General features: G+C 46.9%; 2 protein-coding genes across 3 annotated transcripts; one reads left to right on the top strand and one right to left on the bottom strand.

Moving 5' to 3' along the window:
- The first annotated feature begins 7,909 nt into the window (after positions 1–7,909).
- Positions 7,910–12,235, top strand: RPL28 (ribosomal protein L28). 2 transcript variants are annotated; one of them, XM_084805651.1, is made up of 5 exons: positions 7,910–7,946; positions 9,234–9,325; positions 9,562–9,685; positions 11,114–11,232; positions 12,104–12,235. In XM_084805651.1, the coding sequence occupies exons 2-5, from the start codon at positions 9,245–9,247 to the stop codon at positions 12,191–12,193; spliced, it is 414 nt and encodes a 137-aa protein (XP_084661777.1). In that variant the 5' UTR covers positions 7,910–7,946; positions 9,234–9,244; the 3' UTR covers positions 12,194–12,235. The 2 variants fall into 2 exon arrangements, with proteins under 2 accessions (XP_084661777.1, XP_084661775.1); XM_084805649.1 differs by having other exon boundaries at positions 7,910–7,976.
- A 7,526-nt stretch (positions 12,236–19,761) lies between these two features.
- On the bottom strand, positions 19,762–20,121 carry LOC146342104 (transmembrane protein 100-like). Its single transcript, XM_084807769.1, has one exon. The coding sequence runs from the start codon at positions 20,119–20,121 to the stop codon at positions 19,762–19,764; it is 360 nt and encodes a 119-aa protein (XP_084663895.1).
- Positions 20,122–25,370: the final 5,249 nt, after the last annotated feature.

Raw genomic sequence — 25,370 nt, 5'->3', positions numbered from 1 at the left:
AGCTCCATGCATTGATGCAATACTCTCAGTGCTGCAGCTAGCTAGATAAGCTTAGAGCGGGGGCCTCCAAGCATTTTGGACCCATGGACACATTTGGGAATTGAGAAACTGATGTGGGCACCACCACAAAATGGAGGATGTTGTTAGTGAGGGCCTGGCTAGTCAAAAGAGGTGGTGGGGAGAGAGAAATAGCGAGGCTAGAGGCTGGGAGGGCAGGAGAAGTAACAAGGCAAAGTGGTAGCAGGGGAAGAAAGAGTGTGGCTGGAGGCCAAGAGTGGGGAGGAACAGCAAGCTAAAGACGTGGCAGGTAGAGAAACAGCAAGGCTAGAGGATGAGAAGGAGGGGGAAATAGTGAGGCAAAGGGGTAGCAGGGAGAGAAAGAGCGAGGCTGGAGCCTAGGAAGGGGGAGAAACAACAAGTTAAAGAGGTGAGTGGGAGAGCAAGAGCAAGGCTAGGAAGCGAGAGAAAAAGGGCTAGGGACATGGAAGGGAAAGAAATAGCAAGGAAAAGGGTTGGGTGGAGAGAAATAGCAAGGCTAGAGGCCTAGAGTAGAGAGATAAGAGAGAGAGAACGATAGAGAAAGGTGTGTGGGGACTGAAGATTGGGTGGGGCCAGAAAACAACTCTTTCCTTCTCTTCCTGCCCAATGAACAGCTGATCGGTGGCAGGTTTGGAAACAGGATGGAGAACCTGGCGCCTTAACATTGGTCAAGGTTTTTAAAAATTAAAAATAATTTTATGAAGAGGGCAGGGAGAGCTTCGCAAGCACTGTTGGAGGTCCCCGCAGCCGCCACATTGCATTGCAGACACCCCCCCCCCCCCGAGCTTAGACCATGGACTTAAATATCTAATATAGGGCCCCTTTAGACAGCCATGTCTATTACTTCACTTGTGAAGCACACAACACACATTTCTATTCTCTCTCATACACACATGCCACCACCATTCCATGCTTTACAACTGCTTCTACATTTCTGATATGTCAGAACAACAACCCGTTTGCTAACCCTGATTTTAAAAAATACTCTGAGCATGTGCAGTTTTGCCTCTTAAACTTAAACAAGAACACCATCACAACTACAGGAATAAAAATGGGAGTTTGCTTCTGCTGCCCCCATCACCTGCTGCTCTGTGGGTGGTTGTTTGGGGGACCCCTGGGCCTTGGAAGCTGCATCACCAATGCACAAATTTCCTGGGGAAGCCTCCAGTCAGGCCAATCAATCTGACTGCCAATGGTGTCTCACCACACAGGAAGTGGCCTTACACCCAGTATCAGTTTTTCGATTGGCAGAGCCTCTCCATGCTCTGAGGCAGAGAAAGGTCCTTTCCACCCCCGGCTACCTCATCCTTTTAAACTGGAGGTGGCTGGGGTCGAACCTGGGACTTTCTGCAGGCAAAGCAGATGCTCTCCTGCTGAGCTGTGTTCCATCTATCATGTACCAGGCCCACCGAGATGGCAAAGGGGCAATTCCACTACTGTCTGTGTTGTAGGTGGGCCCTGCTGCTGCCACCCCTCACAAAATATCCCACTTTTGCAGAACACACAAAGGCCTGTCGCTAGATGCATAAGATGGGGTAGCCTGATTTTAAGAAAGGAAAGAACTTTTCTGGGCTCCCACTGTGAAACTTATTTCCAGAGGGGTAGCCACGTTAGCCTGTCGCAGCAAAAACAACGAAGAATCTGGTGGCTACAAGACTTTTGTCATTTCTAGTGGAACCTAGTTTTTCTAGTTATGATTGCCAGCACAAGAAAACTAAACACAGGATCAATGGATTCAAAATGGTTCCAGTTATGATCATAATGCCTCACTTGCTGCATTATAATCTGCTACTGCTAAGGACCATTATCTGGCTATGACCCCCCCTCGACATACCCAAATACCCACTGGAAGCCCCCGACATGGTCCTCAGCACCCAACAGTGATGCTGCTATGGGTGTCTGTCAGCACAAGAGATGCCTGGCTGCAGCGCCAGGTTTTGGAGGGCCTTTGGGCAAGACTCCCTCAGCAAAGGGCCCTTCTCCAGTAACCCTACCTTATTACTAGCTTCTGCTCCTCCTCCTCATTGCTGCCACTTGCTTGCTTGACAGGCGGAGAGCCAGCGAGCGAGCGGGCAGGGGCATCCACTGCTCTTCCTTCACACCTTCACTGTTGTCTGGGCCAGAGCGAGAGGAGGGTGAACAAGCAGGCTGCAATGGCGAAGAGGAGGTGCAGTGGGCCCCTGCTGGAGTGTGGGCCCTCCCTCGGCAGGTGCCTGACCACGCCTCTGAGGTAATACAGGTTCCAGGGCCATTGTACTTCAGCATTTCCACAGGCGAAAATGAGATGCTGAGTGGAACAGGAGACCTAGGAATGTCTCTACAGACATAGATACTCTGGACAGAGTCTTCAGTTTTCAGTCCTCCTTATGCTGCTTGGCACACACTCTCCTCCTCTTCTTTCCTGCAGGATCTGTGGTGCCCCAGAAGGGACCAGGCAGGCAGGAGCAGCTCCTTGCCACTTAGCCACACACCTTGGGACCAGTATCAACAGACCAGTCCACTGTTCCTGCAGTGACACACAGCTGGCTTCTCAGCGCCCCTTTCCAGGTCTGGTCTCTCTCAGGGCCCATCCTCAAGAAGAGCAAAAAGTAATTTGCAGAGCAAGCATTGCTGAAGAAACTGTGAAATTAGCCCCGAAGAGTTATGAGTGAGAAGCAGATAGGCCTTATTTACTTTACAAAAAAGAAAAGAAATCAAAGCGAGGAAGGGTTACGTGGAAGGAGAAAATAAATGGAAACTAGAGGGGGAGGGTGTGAGACAGCAAGGAAGTACAAAGCAAGCTGTTGGGAGGTGTGAAAGATTACATACGGAGAGAGATAAAGTAAGTCGCAAGGTGGGATAAAAAAAGCCAGAACAAAAGTCGCAAGAGGCAGGAAAATAAATCACAGAGTACTGGAGAAATGCGGGGTGAGGGGAGTGTTTGAAAAACAAACTGGTGCATGTGGGGAGGTGTTGCGAAGTAAGATGGGGGTAGGAACCAGTAACTTCTTCAGTGTGGGGGCAGGAAAAATCACCTGTTATAGGCTGTTTTTGCTGTTTTGTTCTCAGAGAATAAGAGACACGATAATGAGTTAACTGATGGGAGCAGAAAACATCACAGGGTGCTGAGTCCATCACTGACAGATCTCTTGCAGTTTCTTTGCTTGTGCTTTATGTATATTTTCCTCCACTTCCTGTGACGCATGATGAATTGCCACAAGAACCAGAGATGGGATCTTGGGTGATGGTGTGGAGTTGTGCGCTTGGATCAATCCAATGGATGGGTTTTGCTTGTGCTGAAGATCTGACTATTTGCCATATTTGTGGGGGTGGGGTGAGGAAGGAATTTCTGCCTTCTACCCCCACCACCCTGGTAAAGGTTGGCTTACAATCCTGTGGGATTTCATGCTCCTGCCCTTTCAGCATGTGGCTTGGCTCACTCACATGAGTTATCTAGTACACTTGCTCTCTGTTTACAGTACACATGTGAATTGGGATGGGGATGGGGAAGGTGGGCTGGACTCAGTGCTGGCTCCAGGTTTCTGAGGGCCCCTGGGCAAGACACTCTCAGTGGTCCCCCTCCTTCAGGGAGTCTCCCTTCTCACCTCCAATGTCGCCAGCTGCTCTTGCTGTTCATCCTGTTTCATCATTGCTACCACTTGCTTGCTTAACAGGCAGAGAGCCAGTGAACAAGTAGGCCGTGGCATTTGCTCCTCCTCCTTCTCACCACCACTGTTGTCTGGGTCAGAGAGAGAGTGAGGTGAACAAGCAGGTTGCAATGGTGAAGAGGAGGAGTACTTCCAGGGGCTCTTGTCAGTGGACCCCTGCTGAGATGTGGGTGGGCCCTCAGCTGGTGCCCAACCATGCCTCCCTCTGGCACTGGCCCTAAAGCCTGGACTAAATGGGCTTTGGCCCCTTCCAGCTTTTTGATTTCATGTCTTATATAGGAGCAGATTTGATGGTGCAGAAAAACACTAGCTTTGTGGATATACAGAACAATTTATCAGAAAAAGCTTGAGATTGAAATATTCCTTTTTCACACCAAAGCATTCTCAAAGTGGTTTCTGTAAAAACAGTTTAAAGCAACTAAAACCTCATAAAAACATAAAAGCTAAAAACATGCAGAAATAAGAGACCACAAACAGTCAGCAATTTAAGTTAGGTTGCTATCCTATACACCAGCCTTCCACAAGCTGGTGCCCTCCAGATGTTTTGGACTATAACTCCAGATGAACTGCACCCTAGAGTAATAAAGGAACTGGCAGAAGAACTCTCAGAACCGCTATCTATTCTCTTTGAGAAATCATGAAGGACAGGTGAAGTGCCAGATGACTGGAGGAGGGCTAATGTTGTCCCTATTATCAAACAGGGCAAAAGGAGGAACCTGGGAACTACAGACCAGTCAGTCTGACATCAATCCCTGGGAAAATTCTGGAGCAGATGATAAAGCAATCCATCTGGAAGCACCTTGAAAACAATACCGTGATTACTCGAAACCAACATGGATTTGTAAAGAACAAATCCTGACAGACGAATCTGATCTAATTTTTTGATCAAGTAACCTCCCTTGTGGACTGTGGGAATGCTGTGGACATCATATACCTTGACTTCAGCAAAGCGCCTCATGATATCCTGATGAGCAAACTAGCTTAAAGTGGGCTAGATGAGACAATGATCAGGTGGATCCACAGGTGGCTATAGAATCAGACTGACAGACTCAAAGAGTACTTATCAATGGGATCTTCTCAAACTGGGGAGAGGTAAAGAGCAGGGTACTGCAGGGCTCAGTCCTAGGCCCACTGCTCTTCAACATTTTTATTAATGACTTGGAGGAGGAGGTGCAGGGAACGCTGATCAAATTTGCAGATGACACCAAATTGGGCGGGATAGCTAATACTTTGGAAGACAGAAACAAAATTCAAAGTGATCTTGATAGACTGGAGCGCTGCGCAGAAAACAACAGAATGACATTTAATAGGAATAAATGCCAAGTTCTGCACCTAGGAAAAAGAAACCAAATACACAGTTACAAGATGGGGGATACGTGGCTCAACAACACAAACGAGAAGGATCTTGGCATTGTTGTCGATCACAACTGAATATGAGCCAACAATGTGATGTGGCTGCAAAAAAGGCAAATGCTATTTTGGGCTGCATTAATAGAAGCATCGCTTCCAAATCCCAGGTACTAGTTCCCCTCTACTCAGCACTGGTTAGGCCTCATCTGGAGTACTGTGTCCAGTTCTGGGCACTGCACTTTAAGAAGGATGCAGACAAGCTGGGGAGGGTTCAGAGGAGGGCAACAAAGATGATCAGGGGACTGGAAACAAAGCCCTATGAAGAGAGACTGAAAGAACTGGGAATGTTTAGCCTTGAGAAGAGAAGACTGAGGGGAGATATGAGAGTGCTCTTCAATCCTTGAAAGATTGTCACAGAGGGGAAGGCCAGGATCATCCCAGAGTGCAGAACACAGAATAATGGGCTCAAGTTACAGGAAGCCATATTCCGGCTGAACATCAGGAAAAACTTCCTGACTGTTAGAGCAATGTGACAATGGAACCAGTGACCTAGGGAGGTGGTGGTCTCCCCCACACTGGAGGCATTCAAGATGAGGCTGGACAGCCATCTGTCAGGGATGCTCTGACTTGGGTTCCTGCATTGTGCAGGGAGTTAGACTCGATGGCCTTGTAGGCCCCTTCCAATCCTACTATTCTATGATTTTATGATTCCCAGAATTCCTGATCACTGGTCATGCTGGCTGTAGCTGTTGGGAGTCAAAGTCCAAAACATCTGGAGGGCACCAGGCTGGGGAAGGCTGCTGTACACCATTACCTAAGAGTCAGCTCCACCGAACATAGTGGGAGTTAGTTACTTCTGGGTAAACATAAATAGGATTGCACTGTTAAACAGTGGAGGCTAGTGGTTCCGAAGTCAGTGGGGTGGTAAATCCACTCCAGGTTTCTGTCAGAACTCTAAAGCAAACTTCTGACTGTTCTGACTGAAACCTGGAGGGGATTCACTGCCCCACTGACATCGGAGCCACCAGCCTCCACTGCTGTTAAGAGCCCAGTTCCCCCAAACGCAGCAGAATTTTAAAACCTTTGTGTGTCTGAAAGGGGACAAGTGAAGTAGGTAAGCTGGCCTTCCCTGAACAGAGCATTTCACACTGTTGGGGCCACTACAGAAAAGTCCCTGCTCCTAATTGAGGACCAGCTAGCATCCACAAAAGATGAGAGCTGAAGCAGGGCTTCTCTGACTGTTCTTAAATCTCAGGGACTGGCAACTTTCCCAGTCTGGAGCTCTCCAGATATTTTGGACTACAACTCCTAGCAATCCTGACCATCGGCCATGCTGGCTAGGGTTGATGGGATTTGAAGTTGAAAAATCTGGAGGGCACCAGGTTGGGGAAGGCTGCTATAATACTGAGTAATCAAAAGACATTGTGCAGCTCTTTCTGTCTTTTCCTCCTTAATGTTTTCTTTGTGGAAACAAAAAAGGCAGCAGAAGCAGTGTGGAAATACGGGTTACAAGAGGAAGATGACGATATCTGGACCTTCCATACAATTCTATGCACAAGGCAGGGTGATTGCATGATAAAACCTTATTTGGAAGCACCTGTTGCGTGTCATGCCAATGACTGTCCAGGTCTACTTGAAAGCAAATTCCATTGAGTTTAGAGGGTCTTATTCCCAGGTAAGCATATATATATATATAGAGAGAGAGAGAGAGAACTGCAGCCCTGGGCTTAGTTACAGGGTTATTTACTGTACAGCATGGGAATCAGAAGGGGTGCAAAAAAAACCCCACTTCCCTCCACCCCCCACTCCCTTATTATATACACATCTATCCACTGAGGTTACCACTTCAAACATGAACCAGGCTCTGGCCCACAAAAAAGGTTATGCCACAATAAATTTGTCAAGGCTGCAATCCCATACACACTTCAACAGGAGGAAGTCCTGTTGAACACCATGGGACTAACTTCCCAGTAGACATCCATAGGATAGCACTGTAGGACTACTGAGGTGTCAAAAGACTCGGAATTGGTTTTGTCGGCTGTAACAGTCTATCACTGTGTTTATGAAATTCTGCACCTTTTTAAAATAGACTCTTCCCCCCCAAACACACACCTTGTTAAACCATTTTGGGAGGCCGCGTACCTGAAAAGCATTTTATCAGTGCATAAAATAAGTAAACACGGCTACTCCTCTAACATTAAACTGGTGATTGTTTTCTCCCTCACGGCAGTGGGATGCGCAAAACTGAAACAGACCCTCGCCACCCGCAACAGGCAGCGACCCCTGACGGTTACGAAGGTCCGACGAAGCCAATGAAAAGGCGCTTTCCGCAGAAGCCGAGCGGCTCGAAAGTATCCAAGAGTCTCCGAAAGGCGGCGGCCGCCTTCTTCGAAAGCTTATCGGCATCCTGCGGAATTGCTCGAAGTGAGACCCGAGCGGTCCCGAAGTGAGAACCTGTCTCCCGAAGAACGCCTGAAAGTGCCTTTCGGAGGACCAGACTTGCTCGACCGTTCCCGAAGTGCAGCCGAACTCTTCCGAAGCCCCCCGGCGAGCCGAGCCGAGCCGAGCCGGGCCGATCGTTTCCGAAAGCCTCACGAACGTCACCGAAGCTGTCAAAAATTGGCCGCCATTATTTTCTCCGGGCGCAGTGTGTCGTCGCTCTATCCTTTGACGACTCTGTGGTGAACCACCCCTATAACTTTACATTGGAAGTCAGAGCGGAACAGCTGTTAAACGGCAGGCAGGCAGGAAGTGCCAATACAGATTGCGCGTGAGTCTTCGCCGCATACCGGAAGAGGAGGACGGCTGGGCGGGGTTTGTGGGGTAGAGGGGTGGGAAAGGACATATAAAACCCTCTTGCTCCGGGTGGGTCCCTCCTTTTCCGTTTCCGGCCGCCGTAGCGACAAGGAGGTGAGCCGGAGGCCGCGTGCTATTTCTGGGGTGAGGAAGGAAGCGAGGCGAAGTGAGGCCGTTCAGTTGAGGGGGTGGGAGATACTTGTGGCGGAGAGCCGGGGGGCTGGGGGGAGTTGGGGACCAAGCAGACAGGTTCGGAGCCATTTCTTCACCTTCTCTCTCTCTCCCCCCCCCCCCGCCAATGTATGGGGCTGAGACTCCTGGAGAGGGGGAAAGCGAGTAGACCTCACATGGTCAACCCCCCCCCCGCATTTTTTAGGTTTCGACTGTTTAGGAGCAAAACGTTGTGTGTATGGGGTGGGGATGTCACCCTAATTCTTACTTTATTCAAGGAGTGGAGCTGAGCAATCCTGCCTTGGGAGGTCCTGGCATTTGACCTTAAACAATTTAACAGCATAGTCTTAATAATGGGTACTAAAAAATAAGCCCTGCTGCCTTCCAGGGGCTTTACTTGTAAGTTAAGTGTGCCTAGCATTGCAATGTAAGCCCCTTTGGTTGACGAGGAGGGGTGGAGCTAGGGTGGGCTTCAGGGACACCAAGCCCCTCCTGTGCTGAGCATGCTTAAATCTGATACATAACATGGGTCCCTTTCCCAAATTTCGAATTTGAATGATGACATTAATGTTAGCCACATATTGTAAAGATGGATGATGTATGGTGGTAAGCTGATGTCTGTTACTTGTTCCTTATATAGAGTCGTTTATGCTGCTCCTGGTTTGGGAAAATGTTCCAAATTGCATTATGTCTCTCCTGATAGCCTGGATTTTCATCCACATTTAAGAGGAAGGGGTGCCCTTAAATAAGTGTATATTTTCCTTTCCTCTGTTGGTTGTGTGTTTCTGTTTGCTGTTTCATAGCTGTGGAGGCAGAGGGTAAGCAATAGCATTCTTCTCTTGCCACTTATTGGCAGAGGATATGGTAAGTAAACAAATAGTAACTTGTCAGTCAGGCTGCCTCAACTTGACCCTACACATTCTGCTGTATCTCAGAGCTCTCCAGGGATCCAGTAAGCATGTTGAGAGCCAACTGTCTCATTTAGTGATACTAGGATGTCAAGAGTAGAGTAGCACCCAGCGTACAGGAACATACAATGAGAGTGACCTTGGGTGAAATCACAGTAAGGCAGCAGGACATTAAGCATGTGCAGCTGGTGTTGAAAAGTTTAAAATGGGGTGGAGTAAAGAGACCCTTGTTGGTTTTTCCAATTACTAGCCCTGAGCTTTTGAGATAGGGTGGATTTGAGAAACAGAAATATTAATAATTGCTTTGTTTTCCCATCTCTAGGACTCTGCACAATGTCTGCCCATCTGCAATGGATGATCGTGCGCAACTGCTCAAGTTTCCTTATAAAAAGGAACAAGCAAACATACAGCACGGTGAGACATGGCCCCCTTCTCCCCCCAGACAGGAGCTTTGACTTCTAGTACTCACTGAAAATGCTAGGCCTTATTTCTTTCCTAAAGGGCTCCACTCTCCTGGATTTTTAAGACCCCATTTCCCAACACATTTCTTTTTGAAGCAAAAGAGCCCCAGCTCTTATACTCTGGTTCCAACCCTCTTAAGCTCCCAGAAATGTATGAGTCCTGGTAACAGCATTTTTCTTTCCTCAAAGGAACCCAACAACCTTAAAGCCCGCAACTCATTCCGTTACAATGGGCTGATCCATCGCAAGACTGTCGGGGTGGAGCCAGCTGCTGATGGGAAGGGCATTGTTGTAGTCCTCAAGAAGCGTGCAGGTGAGTTAGACCAGATTAAAGCAAAAACCTGCTGAATGGAGAAGGGACAGAAAAATATCAAACAAATAATTTTAAATGAATGATGGCCCATAGGTACTGCAAAGGGATGGTGGAAGCAGCCCCACCAGAATATGTGGCAAATAAACGACATATAGCTGTGTAAAAAAAATGTGTTTCAAGTTCTTATAGAAGCATATAAAAGTTATATAGCCATAGCATCTGGGTGAATGTTAAAAGTCAGAGGCAGCTGATTTTTGGCCGTATTTTTTACTGCCCTGACCAGCTTCCTGCTCCCCACACAGTCCACCTGTTCCAAATGTCCATGTTCTTTCCAGCCATTGCTAAAGAAAAATAAATTCCAAATTTCTGGGAACAGAATACATTACCAAAAATAAGAACTGTGGATTTCTTTTAGTGGGGTCATAGTATTGCTGATGTAGGAAAGCTGTTTAGAACATGGGTTTTGGGCCACAAGTCTCAAGATGAAAACTTCAGCAGAACTTACCGGGGGGGCTTAGGCAGGCCATTGTTTCTTCGCTTCAGCTTCCATTGTGTAATATGGGGGCAATAGTATAGGCCTAGCTTACATGTGTTTGTAACGACAACTTAGCTAATGTATTTGAAGCACTTAAATGTTTTCCCATTAAGGGAGTAATCCTATGGCCCCTAGACATTGTCTGAGGGGTGATAGGATATTTGGGATTCCGTCCTCCAAGGTTGGAGACAGCGTCCTGACCTCGGAAGTGAGAGTCAGATCTGGCCCCCCACCCTCTTGCAGCCAGTGTGGCAGCTGGCCTCTGAGGTCAGAAAATGGACCCCAAAGAGAAGGGAAAGGGGGTGTTCCAGTAGGCAGGGCAGGATACAAGCTATCCCGAACCTCTTCCAACCTTCCTCGCCATCTGAAGTGCCATTGCTAGGCGGGCAAAACAGCCCGTCTAGCAAACAACACAATGATTGCATTTATTTATTTATTGCATTTATATCCCGCCTTTTTTCCTCTTGCAAGGAACCCAGGGCGGCTTACATTATCCTCCTCCTCTCCATTTTTTTTTTATCCTCACAACAACAACCCTGTGAGGTGGGTTGGGCTAGAGTGTGTGACTGGCCCAAAGTCACCCAGTGAGCTTCCATGGCCGAGTGGGGATTAGAACCTGGATCTCCCAGCTCCCAGTCCGTCACTCTCACCACTACACCACGCTGGCTCTTCCCCCCACCCCCTGCTGGCTTCAACCAGGCAGGGCACTGGATACATGGAAGCTTCCAACTTTGGAGACTTCCGTCTTGCAAGGGCACAGTTTGGTATTCCACCTTAAATATGCACATTTGCTATATGCACAGTTTCCCCAAAGCTCATTGCCATCTTGTAATCAGAGGTGCCACCTTCTAGATTCTTCTGCCTCCACAGTCTAACCTCTTTTCCTGTTGCAGGCCAGCGAAAGCCAGCCACCTCCTATGAGAAGATCACCATCAACAAAAATGCACGTGCCACTCTCAGCAGCCTCCGTCACATCATCCGCAAGAACAATTACCGCAAGGATCTGCGCATGGTAAGACAGGGCCCTCGTGTTTTCCTGTTCTGTAGGTTTGCCCTTTGCTATCTTTATAGTCTCCAGTAGTCGAGGGGCAAAATGGCTTCCAGGCTTCTTGCTCCTTGACTACCGAAGAGCAGGGAACTGTCTCCAGAGGAACACTGAACACGTCCATTTTGGAGTGAAGAATAAGCTGTAAAGGGTGCTATGTAAGCTTATTAAAAGCATTCAAAGTGTGACACAGTCTCCAAAGGGCACTGTTCTGTGAGAGCTGGGGTTCTGGCAATGTGTTCAAAATGGCAAAAGGCATTGAGAAATGGCAAAAGGACTTCCATTTCACTGGCTGCTCTGCTTTGGCAAAGGGGAAGGCTGTGCATCTTGAATGGGTAAATCTGGATTTCAGAGGGAAGGAAGGGTAGTTCAGGTTTGGAGGCCAGCCCTATCAATAGGCAGCGTGAGATGGTATGCCTCAGAATCTGGGTCTTGCACCATCTCTGCAAGGCCAGAAACTGCTATAGGATGTTGACCTGGAGATAACGCATCTGTAGCTAAGGAAACGATAGGGCCTTTTCTGTAGTGGCCCCCACTCTGTGGAACTCCCTCCCTAGGGAACTCCGTCATGCCCCCTCTTTAATGAGCTTCCGTCATGCATTAAAAACGTGGTTGTTCAGGCAGGCATTTGGGGTGGGTTAGGGTATTTAAAAAAATGTTTATGGTAAAATTTTATTGTTTTAAATTGTTTTATGGTGGGTTGTACATCGCCCAGAGTGGCTGGGTGACCAGTCAGATGGGCGATTAATAAAGCAAGCAAGCAAGCAAGCAAACAAACAAATAAAACGAGGCTGAGAAACCATTCTGAAGCTAACATTTCCTCTTCTCTCTCTCCCAGGCTGCCCTGCGTCGTGCTAGTGCAATTCTGCGCAGCCAGAAGCCAGTAGTGGTGAAGAAGAAGCGGACCCGGGCTACCAAGGCTGCATAAAATCAGAGTTGCTAGATTATCCAATAAAGGATTAGAATCAAAGCACAGGATGGCTGAGTGATGGTAATAGGTCACTGAGAGTGGAATTGCTACTTCTCTGAAGAACATAAGCTCCGGCTTGCAGTTGTCATTTTGTTTGATGATAGAACAAATACACCCTCCCATCACCACCACCAAAAGGCAAATTCCTATAACTAGATTCACAAAATTGTGTGTTTAGAGCAGCCTTCCCTGGCCTGGTGCTCTCCAGATGTTTTGGCCTATAATTCCCTGTATATCTGACCATTGCCTAAGCTGGCTGGTGATGGTGGGAGTTGAAGTCCTAAATATCTGGAGGGCACCAGGTTGGAGAAGGCTGCTGTAGAGCATTAGCTTTGAGCCCCTTTTGATCCTAAAATGCTGAGGTGGTTCCCTTCCTTGGGGAAATTAGACATTCATTTTCCAGCTGTGCAGGTCAGGGAGTACATGCACCTCCCCAGGATTCAGGACTAGGGTCTATGTTGGCAGTGTGTGGGTGGAAGAGGACAAGAGTTGAAGGGATGAACCCTGGAAGAAGCTGCAACTTGACTGTGACCCTGGCAGCTGATTCTGGGGAAGAGGAGTATGATTCTCTTGGTTTTGCAGCCCCAGATACTGCTCCCAAGCAGGATCTAGCCATACCTCTGCTCACAAGCCTCTTTGTAAATATGAAACCATGAAGGCACATAGGTAAGACAACCCCCTCTGTTCTTCTGAAAGCTTTGAACAGCTAGTTGGGGTTGTTAGGAAGGGCTCTTCCATGGGGAGGGAGGCAAATGTATCACTCCTTCCCCTACAGAGATGTGCTTGCAGGAAGTGGTCAATGCAACTAGCCCAGTAAAACCTTCAGTGGCCATGCCCTCCCTCCCTGCCTGTTCTTGCTGGCATGAGTTTGGGTTTTACACACACATCATTACCCTTTGCCTTTCGTGGTCTCTTGTCCCCACTCTTTGCAAGCTTTTCTTTCTGTTTGTAATTCCTGCTGAGGATAGCACTTCATGCATCTGATGAAGGGGGCCTCCATGAAAGTTTATACTATGATAAATCTGGTAGCCACAGCAAATTGAAACAGCTGCCCCTCAGGATCCCAATAGCAAACAAAATGGCAAGGGGTTGGCAAACAAAAGTAGATTCAGAATAATTCAGTCTCCACTTCTGGGACGGGGAGGAGGAGGGAAATGGCAGCTCACAGATGCTTGTTTTCTTGCCTCATCAACCAATAGGTGGCAGTTAAGAGTTGTGAAAACTCAGATATGATCGAGTAACTTCAGTTTTATCCCTGCCTCTCAAACAATTGGCTTCACACAGCCTGTCATCACCACCACCACTACTACTTTCAGCAGCCTTACTTTCGATGAAGGGAGGCGAGCCTGCCCAGAATCTAAGTCCTCCCTCTTGACCTCTTAGGCTGAATTCAGAGGAAGAACAGGCCAAATACCTTCAGCACTGATTTAGCCGCAGAAGACATTGCAGCCTTCTTCTGTCTTCTGAAAGTCCTTCCAGCCCTGTGCACACTCATTTCCTTTCTGTGCTGCCAAAGAATAGAGGTGCACATATGTGTTTATTCTAAAAAGATGTGGAGCCTAAAAGCCACATCTTGACATTCATGTCCTTCCTCCTGCTTACAGATGTGAGGGTTATGAACCCCAAATAAATACCCTTTGTGCCTATGTGAGAGAAGGCACTTTGCCCATGCTCAAGAGGCACGCCTATTAACTTTGTTCCAGGCATCCAAAAGCAGGTTTATGAATCCTCACTCAAGCCCTGGGAAGGGGGCAGGTTGCTTCTGCCTGCAAAATTTGGTGGTAGAAATGGAGATCGTCATTCCTGGTCAAGCCACTGGCCATTTCTTTTGGAGAAATGGTAGGATAAATATTAAGGTGCATGGCAACTGAGAACAATCAAAATAACATTAAAAACAGTGAAACAACTTTAATGCTACATAATTAAGATGTGTCTTCACACCCTTTTTAAGAGCCAAGAATGGGGGCCAGCTGTAATTCTTGAGGGAGCTCATTCCAGTTTGGGAGCAATATGGGAGATGGCCCTTTCAGGTGTGCTCGAGAAGCTGCTGTCGAAAGGTGTTCTGCAGAGTTTAATCACCAGGCAGGCTCATAATGAGACAGGGAGTTGGCTAGATCCTGAGTCACTTAGGGCTTTAAAGGTTACAACCAACACCTTGATTGAGCCTGGAAAACAATTGGCAACCAGTGCAGGTCTTTCAAGACAGGTTTATTGTCCTGATACTGTGCACTGCTGAACTGCCTAGGTGCTGCATTTTGCACCAATTGTAGCCTCAAGGGTAGCCCCATGCAGACGGCATTGGAGAAGTCTAAACGTGATGTAGCCGAAGCATGGATTGTTGTTGTCAAGTCAGACCAGCTCAGGAAGAGTGGCAGCTGGCACACTAAGTGTAATTGTGCAAATGTACTCCTTGCTGCAGCAGCCTAAAATTCCAGGGCAGTATAGGCTGGTGGCTCTTGATTTCAGTGGGGCTATAAATCCACTCTGGGTTTCAGTCAGAACTGTAAAGGAGCTATCCAAGGTGCTGAGCCCATTTTGGGGATGGGGTCTGCACCTTGGATAGTTCCTTTAGAGTTCTGACTGAAACCTGGACCAGATTCACCATCCCACTGACACTGGAGCCACCAGCCTACACTGCCACTGTTATCTCCTATCTGAGATAGGAGATAACAACGAAGATTCTCCTGCATGCTACTCTCCCTCCCGTTGTGGGTCCCTTCTCCCCCACCACCAGAAAAGGGTTCTGCACCCCTGCCAAAAGCCGTGGAGTCTAATCCAGTGTAGTGTAGTGGTGAGAGTGACGGACTGGGAGCCGGGAGATCTGGGTTCTAGTCCCCACTCGGCCATGGAAGCTCACTGGGTGACTTTGGGCCAGTCACAGACTCTCAGCCCAACCTACCTCACAGGGTTGTTGTTGTGAGGATACAATGGTGAGGAGGAGGATAATGTAAGCCGCCTTGAGTTCCTTGCAAGAGGGAGAAAGGCGGGGTATAAATGCAATAAATAAATAAATAAATAATCATAGTTACCCAGCACCACCTCTTGACCCAACAGAACGGAAAGGTCTTATTACAGCTGCTTTTAAGCAAGAGGGAACAGCCCCTTCTGGCAAAGAGGCATTACTGCCTTAGCCATGGCAGCATTCCCATATTGACCAATTTAATCAGCCAAGAATGGCAAAAGACAAGTACATGGGGGGTGGTCGCTCACCACTCCCAAACCCTGTTCACATGGAGTAACTAAAATAAAATGGAACACTTAGCAGTATATTCATTTGCATGCTTGAATCTTTAGAAATAGTATATTCCCAGTTACTTCATTTTTTTCTTCCACCTTTCGTTCAACCAGCTCAGGGCAGCATATTCTCTCCTTTTATCCTCACAACAATCCTGTAAGGTGGGTTAGGCTAAGAGAATGTGACTGGTCCAGAGTCACCCCCATGAGCTTCATGGGATTTTAACCTGGGACATCCAAGTACAACACTTAGCCACTACAATCACACTGGCTCATTGCCAATAACCCCCCACAAGTTGCTAGTCCACAACAATTTTTACAATTATCTGCCCTATCTCTGGAGGTCTGTGTTAAGTCACTTGTGGCACACTGATGCCTTGAAAGCAAAGATAGATGTACTTGCTTCCAGTTTACAGGTTGGCTCCCAATTCAGCCATGCTTAGAGCAGACTCGCCGAAATCAATGTGACAAGTAAGTCATGACTAACATAAGTTCCATGTATTTCAATGGGTCTACTCTAAGTATGCCAAGAGCTTCGGCTATTGGGCGGTATAGAAATGAAATAAATAAGTCTGTATCCAACCCTACATAAGCTTCTTCTCTTATTGATCTCTTGAAAATAATTCATGCTCTCCACAGGCGACTGGGCAAGTGAAAGGCTTGTTTTAAATTTTGGAAATGTCTTTTGGTTAGATTGGGATGCTGCCTTGATGAAATATGCAAGTTTGAGCTATGAACATGCAGATTTCTCTCTCAGTAATAGAAGTTCATTTCCATTTTTAAACCCTGTAGCAGATTCATAGAATAATTTAGCAGTTGTTCCGCTGCCTCACCCCACCCCCTTTGTGTAGTTTTATTAAACTGTAAAAGCCAAAGGATACAGCAACTATTTTAATAACAGCATTGCAGGTTATAGAAACTGCAAAACAGTACAAAACAAACCCAAAGTCACACCATAAAAGAAAGCCATATTAATCCATATTAATCAGCTGTGTGTGATAGTGTGCCACAAGTGTCCAACACAGGCAATCTAAATCAAACAACTCCTGATTGGGAGTTATATGTATATTCTTATCTTGACAATCTAATATTTCATGGGAAATTGCTGGACATTATAAAGGGGATCTCTCCCCCCACCCCACCCCACCCCTCTCTCTCTCTCTCTATATATATATATATATATATACAGTATGTATGTTGGGAGTGCCCTAATATAAAGGAATTCTGAAAAAAGATCTTGGATATTATTGAATATGTATTAGATATTGCAATGCCTATGCACCCTGTTGTTGCATTAATGGGGTATCATAAGGGTTTGGCTTCCAAATCAGGTGTTCTCTTCATTGGCATCAGCTCAATTACTGATTGCTTAGGACTTGGCTTGAGAAAGAAACTCCTCTAGTGGAGACACGACTTTCTAAAGCAGCCTTCTACAACCTGGTGCCCTGCAGATGTGCTGGACCACAACTCGCATTATCCCTGACCATTGGACATGCTGGGTGGGGATGATAAGGATTGTAGTCTACCACATTTGGAAGGTGCTGGTTGGGGAAGGCAGTGAGATATGTGCCCCCCAAACAGCCTCCATCACTACCCATCTGTGGGACGCATGAAATGAAGATGTTGTAATAAGGCCTCTGAATTGCTGGAAAGATAGCATCTGTACATGGACAAAGGGCACTCCCGTTAGGAGAGTGGTTGTGCCTTGGATAAGCAATACATACTGCATGACTCCGCGGAAGTTAAGCACTGGATGGGACCGCAGCCATCAGCATTGACTGACATGTGGAGAATCTTTCATTCAGGCTGTGTACATTAGTCGGGGATGAAACTGTGTAATACAGTCTTGTCACTCAATGAGCCCTCAGACCTGCATGTCAGGATCGGGGTAGCAAGGAAGGATGTGTGTGTGTGTCTGACTTTCCATCTGCAATTTGAAGGCTGCCAGCTCCTAGACAGAGCCCCAACTGTGGCTGGGGAGTGTCATTACCAGGAAACCGGGTCTTGCTTTCGGAACAATGCCTTGACCTAGGAGTGGCACCGTGGGCTGGAGCGATAAGCTCGCTCTGTTTATACACGGGCACCAAGATGGCAGAGATTGGGCCAAGCACAGAGAGGATTGTGTGCGGTTATGCTCGTAGTCCAGGCAGTGGGAGCCCTCCTTTCCTCTTGGACCTTGCCTTTGCTGTATGGGTTTGGACCAAACTTTTTGTGCAAGGGTGAGCCATAGTTTTCAGAAACAACAGATAAGATGGTAAACAGACTGTACTACTTCAGAATGCAAGTGGGTTTTCACATGATTGAATGCTCCTACATTAAAAAAAGTCCCTGTACATAGAAATCTAGTGTGTCAACCTAGCCTTCTCCCTGTCATACTAAATTTCTATGTGGAGGTATTCCAACACCTGAACCCTCACCTGCCGTCTAAAGTTGTACAGCCAAGGCACAAGGTTACCACCTCATCTGTTGTTTCTGCGGAATGGGAACTTAGTCATCTCCCCAGAGTTGCAGGATTGTGTGTGCACTCATACATATGCATGTTGCCTTGGGATGGAAGAAGGAACTGCTCTCTTTCACATCACAGAGCAGTCAAGGAGTCTCAACAAAGTATGGAGGCACTGGTATTTTATGTCTTTTCATTCCACGGCACAAGCAGGGCTGTGTAAAACTTGCATCAACTTAACTTACATTCTGCACCAGGCATTTGACGTTGTACAATACATTCTGCTTCTGGTAAGGAGGAGAGTGGCAGGCATCTACACATGGTACAAATCATACCCTACCATCTCTTACCCATACAAATCCTGCTCAGACTGTCCTTGCAACCTTAGGGACTAGAAGCCCCTCTCTCTCTCTCTCTCTCTCTCTCTAAGTTGAGATTTATAAAAGAAAGACTGGCAGCTGAATCTTTCTTCAACACTGGCAATAGGGCAATATCTTTTTCCACCATACCTGAAGGCAGCAGGATAGCTGCTCTCCTCTGACATCCTCTTGCTGTTTCTCAGCATCTGCCCCCTGAGGCAACTGCCTCACTTCCGCCTAATGGTAGGGCTGGCTCTGGTTTTAGTGGAGGGCAGTGAATTTTCTTAGGGCACAATCCTATGCATGTTTAGACAGAGGAAAAGGCCTACAACTCCCAGCATTCCCAAGCCAAGCCATGCTGGGAGTTGTAGGCCTTTTCTCTGTCTAAACATGCATACGATTGTGTCCTTAATGACTTAAGGATTAGGAAGGTGTCTGTGCTCATTTTAAGGCTTAGTAATTTGAGACTTCTGTTATCAACCTCTGGTACGGCCTACATGGAAAGACATTATGCCAAAGTCTTTCCATAACCCTGTCACCTGTTGTAGTCTGATCGTTCCAGAATCTGACAGATATTCCTAACAAAATGGCTGGAGTGATATGGATTCTGTCCTGACTAGAAAGGAAACCTGGGTGAGAAATGGCTCAGCGTGGCTTTCACTTTAGATGGACATTACCCCTCCCCTACACACACACACACACACACACTGTGGTCTCCTTTGTTTGAAGTTAACCAGCTGGCCATAAAGTAGGGTGGTCAAGTGTCCTTCTTTACAGAGGACAGTCCTCTATTCCAGAGTGCTGGCAGAGGACAGCGTTCTCTTTGAAGGTGTTCTCTGTTTGAAGAGGTGTCCAGTCCAAGTCTGCTTTAAAGTCATCATCATGGCGATCACTCGTGACCGAGTAAGATTGTCTTCTAGGGGTAGAGTCTTAGCGGTGGGTCTGTAGGTGGCTGTGAAGGCCAATTCTGCATCCACGCAGCCTCCCACAGTGAGGACATAGGTTTCCAGGTGGAAGGTGATCACAATGAGGATTTGCTTGATGTGCCTTCTGCTGAGCTCGTTTCTGCTTTAAAGTAAAAGAACCAAGAAGGAAAAGCAGGAAGGGCCTTGAAATTGTCCATCAACAGTTAGCATCTATACAGCAGGCTGCGCTGGCACACAGATTACCTGCTCAGTCTTCTCCACTATGGTGGGAGGTCTTGTATTTCTATTCAAATAACAGTTATTATTTCTAAACGTGTGGCTATACGTATAAGTTTACATATGCAAATGTTATGCACATTGGTGTCCTCTTTTTTGGTGATGTGTAAGTGGCCACTCTGTCATAAAACCTGGATGAACACTGCTTTGGACTGAAATCTGGGAACACAATTTGGGATCTGTCATGAGTTCAAATCAGCACTTTTGGATTGGATTCTGGCACTCCATACTGAAATGCATTCTGCCTGACAGGAAATATATTCCACCTGAGAGCCGGGGCCCAGCTCTTCACACGACAGCTTTCTTTTCTGCTGTCTCTTCCATCAGGATCGTCCAACTGCTGCAGCGCTTCTTCTTCCTGTACTGCTGCCACAAGCAGCTGATGGCCACCCCAAGAACCCCGGTCCCCAGCAAGATCCACCCTAGGACAGACAACACCGAGCCGGGGCGGTCATGGGCACAGCCCACACTGGTAGTTGCCAACCCAATGACGGTCACCACCAGCCCGAAGGGAAGCAGGCACTCTCGACACGAGCCTTCCACGCCTCCCGTGGTGGTGCTTATGAGGCGGGGGTCAAGGGGCGGCCTGGTGCGCTCCAGGGAAACCTCTTCCCTTTCCATGTTCACGGTCACACGGTCGTACGGCATGGTGGTCTGGGGGGCAAGGCCAGTTTCCAATCTGAGGAGAAAACAAGACAGAAGAAGGGGCAGCCAAGTGCAAAGGGGGCGGGGCCTTTACTCTGAACAGCCCAGCCTAGAGACCCAAGAGAAGAGAACAATGGGGCTTGAAAGCAAGGCTGGTGTTGCGGGCCGGCATTGTTGGGCCAAGGCCCACTTGCCAAGGCCCACACCTTTGCAGGGGGGCCCATGGCCAAGGGCTCTCTGGCCACTCCTGGCCTCACTGTTGTCATCAGCTTGGTCACCCACCCTTTCTCTCTGGCCCGGAGGAGGCAAAGTGAGTGAATAATGGTGGTGAGGAGGAATGGCAGCGGTGGCCAGGGCAAGCAGGAGTTGGTGGGGCCATCTAGCCCAGCACTGGTGCGGGACCATAGCTCAGTAACAGAGCACCTGCTTTGCATGCAAAAGGTCACGGGTTCAATCCCTGGCATCGCCACATAGGACTGGGAAAGACACCTGTCTAAAAGCCCGGTGAGCCGCTGCTGATCGGTGTAGACAATACTGAACTAGATGGACCAATGGTAAGTGGGGGCTCTTCTATCTACTTCTGGGAAACAAGAAAGGGGTGCTTTAGGTGTACTTATGAGGAAAGTAGAGTTGCCAACAGGCCAAAAAACCCCAAAGACAGAACAGCCAGCCTGGCCTACTCCTCTCCCTTTAACATACGTTTGATCAGCTGGTGGCTCCGATGTCAGTGGGGCGGAGAATCCGCTCTGAGCTTCAGTCAGAACCAGGCATGCTTCCACACCTTGGATAGCTCCTTCAGAGTTTTGACTGAAACCTGGAGCAGATTCACTGCTCCAGTGACATCGGAGCCACCAGCCTCCACTAGGTTTGATACATAGAAATGGGCAAGTCAGTCTTTAAAAAAAGAAAATCTAAACATCGGTGTCGGCTCCGGGTCTTGGAAGGCCCCGGGGCAGGGGCAAGGCACCCTCCGTGGGCCCCCTCCCACAGTGAGTCAACCTTCTCATCACCATTGTCACCAGCTGCTATTGTCGCTCGCCCTCTGTGTCACCATTGGTGCGGCTTGCTTGTTGGACAGGCAGAGAGCCAGTAAGCAAGCAGGAAGTGGTATCTCCTGCTCCTCCTTCTTCCCACCAGCCTTAGTCCATGGGCCGGAGAGTGAGCGAGGCAGGTGAACAAACCGATTGCCACTGTGAAGAGACGGAGCAGCTCCAGGGTCTCTTGTCAGTGGCCACTGCTGGTGTGCAGCCTTGCCAGGTGCCTGATCATGTCCACCCTTGACACCGGCCTGCTAAACATGATCACGCATGAACTGCTGCAGATCAACCTGCTGATTTGAAGGCAAAGCCACGGGGCCCATTGAAAAGCTGGCAACCCTGGGCGAGAGGAGGCATGGCCAGATGCTTGAGGATTCTTAACATGCTCAGACACTATATTATTGGTTGCCAACTTTTGAACCCACTGCTGTAACAGCCTTTAGCAGCGGCTCGGTGTGCAGATATTAGCAGATGATCACCTCCCTCTGTACCTTGGAAAGCCTCCCCTGATGATTGCTGCAAGTTCTGCCTACTGAACTGTTGTTAAAGACATCTGGGCAGGCCTGGATGGTTGCTCTCCTCCTAGTTAGTTGGCAACTGGCTGGGAAATGCTGGGAGCTGGAGGATTTTTTTCTTTCTTAACAGGCATAGGATTGAGCCCTTAATCTGTTTTGATTGTACCCAAGTCTGTGATTTGCAACCCAAACAACATTAAAAAATATAACCAGTGAGTTCCTCTTTTGCTTGGCTCTATTATCAGACTCTGAAGACTGCCTCACTCATGCAAGCTTTGAATAACTGTTTCTTTGTTTGGATTGTTTCATCATCACCATCTCTTCTTTCTCCTCTTTATTGCTGCTCATGTATATTAGATATATTATTGTTTATATATGTTTTAGGGGTCTTTTTTGGCCTTTTATTGTTTTGTAAGCTGCTTCGAGGGCTTTTTTCTTTTTCTTTTTTTTTGCTGAAAAGCTGCATATAAGATGTAATATAAATATAAATAAGCATATATACATTTGTCTAACCTGAATAGGGAATATAATACATTTCTATATATAATCTGTTGCTGCCATTAACAAAGGTGCTTCCAGATGAGGCTTTTATTCCACCATCGCCCTGCTTCATTTGCAAAATTTTACTAGGGAGAGGGGCAGAAGATAAAGGCTTGGTTTGCACATAATGACAGTCCAGAGTATGGGTTGAATATAACCTGGTTTGCATGTAATGCCAACCCATACTATGCCATTGCATACACATACAAACCTGGAACTATGGGTTAATTATCATTTGTTAACCACAAAAATAAAAAAGAGTTGGTGCCTCCGCCAAAGGAAGCTAGGCAGTTGGCTACAAGAGAGAGGGCCTTCTCAGTGGTGGTACCCCACATATGGAATACAATCCCCAGAGAGGTTTGCCTGGCACCAATGTTGTTATCTTTTTGGCACCAGGCAAAGATCTTTCTTTTCTCCAAGGCATTTTTTAGAGACCTAGTTCTAAGTTATGGCTGTTTTATCAATTTCTGTGCTGTTTATTATTTTGCATTATACTGTATTTTAATATTTTAAATATTTGTATTGTGTTTTAGATTTTTAACTGTGTTTTAAAATGGCATTTTAGTTTTTTAACTGGTTGTAATCCACCCAGAGAACATTAGTTATTGCGCGTATTAGAAGTGTACTAAATGAATAAATAAATAAATAGAATTCATGGTTTGTTGTTAGGTTGTGAACTCTGGGACTTTGTTCGGATGTTTATTAACCCACAAATTAGGGGACACATGCCACTGACAGTTTCCAGAAACAAACTAAAAATGCTGCATTCATAGGTTGTTTCCATGCCATCCATACCTGGGCACTTGGGGTTGTTCGTGGGTTAACCAATGAATTGCTGCCAATCACTGCTGTAACGTCCAAACTGTTCGTGGTTAACAACCCACAGTTTAACCATCATGCAGAGTTTGCACGTAGCGACAACCCACAATTCAGCAACAACCCATACTCAACCTATGCTCTGGGTTGTTGTTATGTATGAACCAGGTCAACATCCTCTACTTGTAATCCCCCTTGTTTTCCTACTGCTTCTTCAGTCCTTTTTCTTACTGTGGAAAATCCATTAAGGAAGAAAAGAGAGAATGGGCCAGTTTGCAGCAGTCGCCGCAACTTATCATGTTGTGGGAACCCGAGCAGCATGGTTTGTTACTGTGGTAAACAAGCCACCCTAGAACCCAAGAATAGCCGGCTGCTGAATGTGGAGACCTGGTCGATAGCTTCACAATCTCTTCTGGTTGTTAGCGCTACAATCCCTCCATCTGGGAGCACCCCAAGAATGATAGACAGATAAAATAACAGGATGGTAACTGGTCTATCTCTTGTAAGCCACTCTAAGTGATGTGTATGCATTAGAAGGGCAGGGTAGGATTGTTAAACACATACATACATACATACATACATACAATCTACAGGTCTTTCTCCAATCTGTATAGATTTATTTTATTTTATATCCCCACCTATTGCCAAAGAACTCAGGACAACTTTAACTTCAATGGAAACTGTTTTGAGTTCTTTGGCAATCGATGGAAATACCTTAAAAATCATACCATAAAATCCATCAAACCACTGCCCCCCTCCCCCCAGCCATAACATTAAAATCTATTACAACTCGCTAAATACAAACTCACCAAACATAAGGAAATAAAACACAAAGAGAGTAGCACAGCCCCCTAATAATAATAATAATAATAATAATTTATTACATTTCTATACCGCCAAAGCTCTCTGGGCAGTTTACAGAAGTTAACACATTAAAATACAATATAAAAATAAGTATACCATCAAAGGTAATTGAAGCGTTGAGATTAAACGACCTTGCATGACTGTCTAAATACCATCTTATTTAGGCACAGGTTGACTTAGTGTTGTCAGCTGACCAAAAATATCACACATTTTAAGGACACCTCTTCACTGGGCCTGCTCCTGCATTTTTTAACAGCCCCATGATATGCAGAAATCAGTGAGCAAAGCTCTCCAAACCTTGGAGATAAAGTACAAGTATCTGCTAGAATTGCTGCAAATCAGGCTGCTGCTAAAGGCAAGAGACACAGGCCAGTTCAAAAGCTGGCAACCAGCAATCCAATGTCTAAGCATGGTATGAATTCTCATGATGTTTCACAGCATGGAGATAAACAATATCACCGCCGCACATGAATCAGCTGTTGAGAGCACAGGTACGATGGCTGATTAAAAAGTTGGCAACCTTAGGCAGAATGCCTTAACTAATGAGTTCCAGCAACTGGAAGTAGATATCCCCCACCCCTTCATACACACACACACACACACACACACCCATGCACGATCTGGCTTACTCTTCAACTCTGCTAACAGTTCACTTCAGAATGCAGCCGGGCCTGCTCCCATCTCTGCAGAAACCACTGGTGCGATTTCTCACAGCATGGAGAATAAACACGATCGCCTTACCGCACACCAAACCGCCACAGAGGGCAGTTCAAAAGCTGACTGCGCTAATCCACCTTATGGTTCTCCAAAGGAAAAAATATCCTTCCTTCCAAAGGGACCTGACTGGAGCATCCCTTCCATCTCCCTTGTGATGCTCGGTCCCCTGTCCCTTTCTTACCTCAGTTGGAGTTTTCAGGATGGTATTCCTTGTTTCTAAATTAGTAGTAGTAGTAGTATTTTCCCACTCCTCCAGACCCCCAAGTGTGGTCCCGATCCGATTTTCTGTCCTCTTACTACGTGAGGCCAGCTTGTCTCATCTATGGCCAGTCTAGCTGCTGGGGAGCTTTGAATTTCATTCCACGCCTCCCCTCATTTTTGTGTCAATCACTGCTGGGATGCGGATGATGGAACGATAAGGAGGCAATTAGGGAGTTCCTGTGAATTAGTAGGCACCGGAGAAACTTGAACACAATACACGGAGCAGCATGAACACAGGGCATTGTGTGCCTCAGGTACACACCCAGCCAAACAGAAAGTGCTGTAAATAAATGGGCAGCACCCACCCCCCTCAAGAACCTGTCATATGCACTATAAATGTTTATATTGACATTCTCCTGAAAGCACCCTTATAAGTTTCCATTAATTTTCCAGAACAGTGTAGGAAAGCCACCATCCTAGAATACACTCCTTGGATTGGATCCAGACTTAGCAAGGGGACTTGAATTAGTCAGGCTTAAATCCTACTGATTTCAATGGATTC

Source organism: Heloderma suspectum, chromosome 6 (assembly GCF_057233095.1).
Source record: "Heloderma suspectum isolate Gila_16-S chromosome 6, 16-S_ref, whole genome shotgun sequence".
NCBI lineage: Eukaryota > Metazoa > Chordata > Lepidosauria > Squamata > Helodermatidae > Heloderma > Heloderma suspectum.
Note: the sequence above shows the minus strand (reverse complement) of the source record. Positions and strands in the feature narration are given on the sequence as shown.

Excerpts from the sequence above, each read along its gene's own strand:
- RPL28 (XM_084805651.1), top strand. The coding sequence starts at position 9,245 with ATGTCTGCCCATCTGCAATGGATGATCGTGCGCAACTGCTCAAGTTTC. Across the intron at positions 9,326-9,561 it reads ACAAGCAAACATACAGCACG|GAACCCAACAACCTTAAAGC; the intron begins GTGAGACATGGC and ends CTTTCCTCAAAG. Across the intron at positions 11,233-12,103 it reads ACCGCAAGGATCTGCGCATG|GCTGCCCTGCGTCGTGCTAG; the intron begins GTAAGACAGGGC and ends TCTCTCTCCCAG.
- LOC146342104 (XM_084807769.1), bottom strand. The coding sequence starts at position 20,121 with ATGCCGTACGACCGTGTGACCGTGAACATGGAAAGGGAAGAGGTTTCC.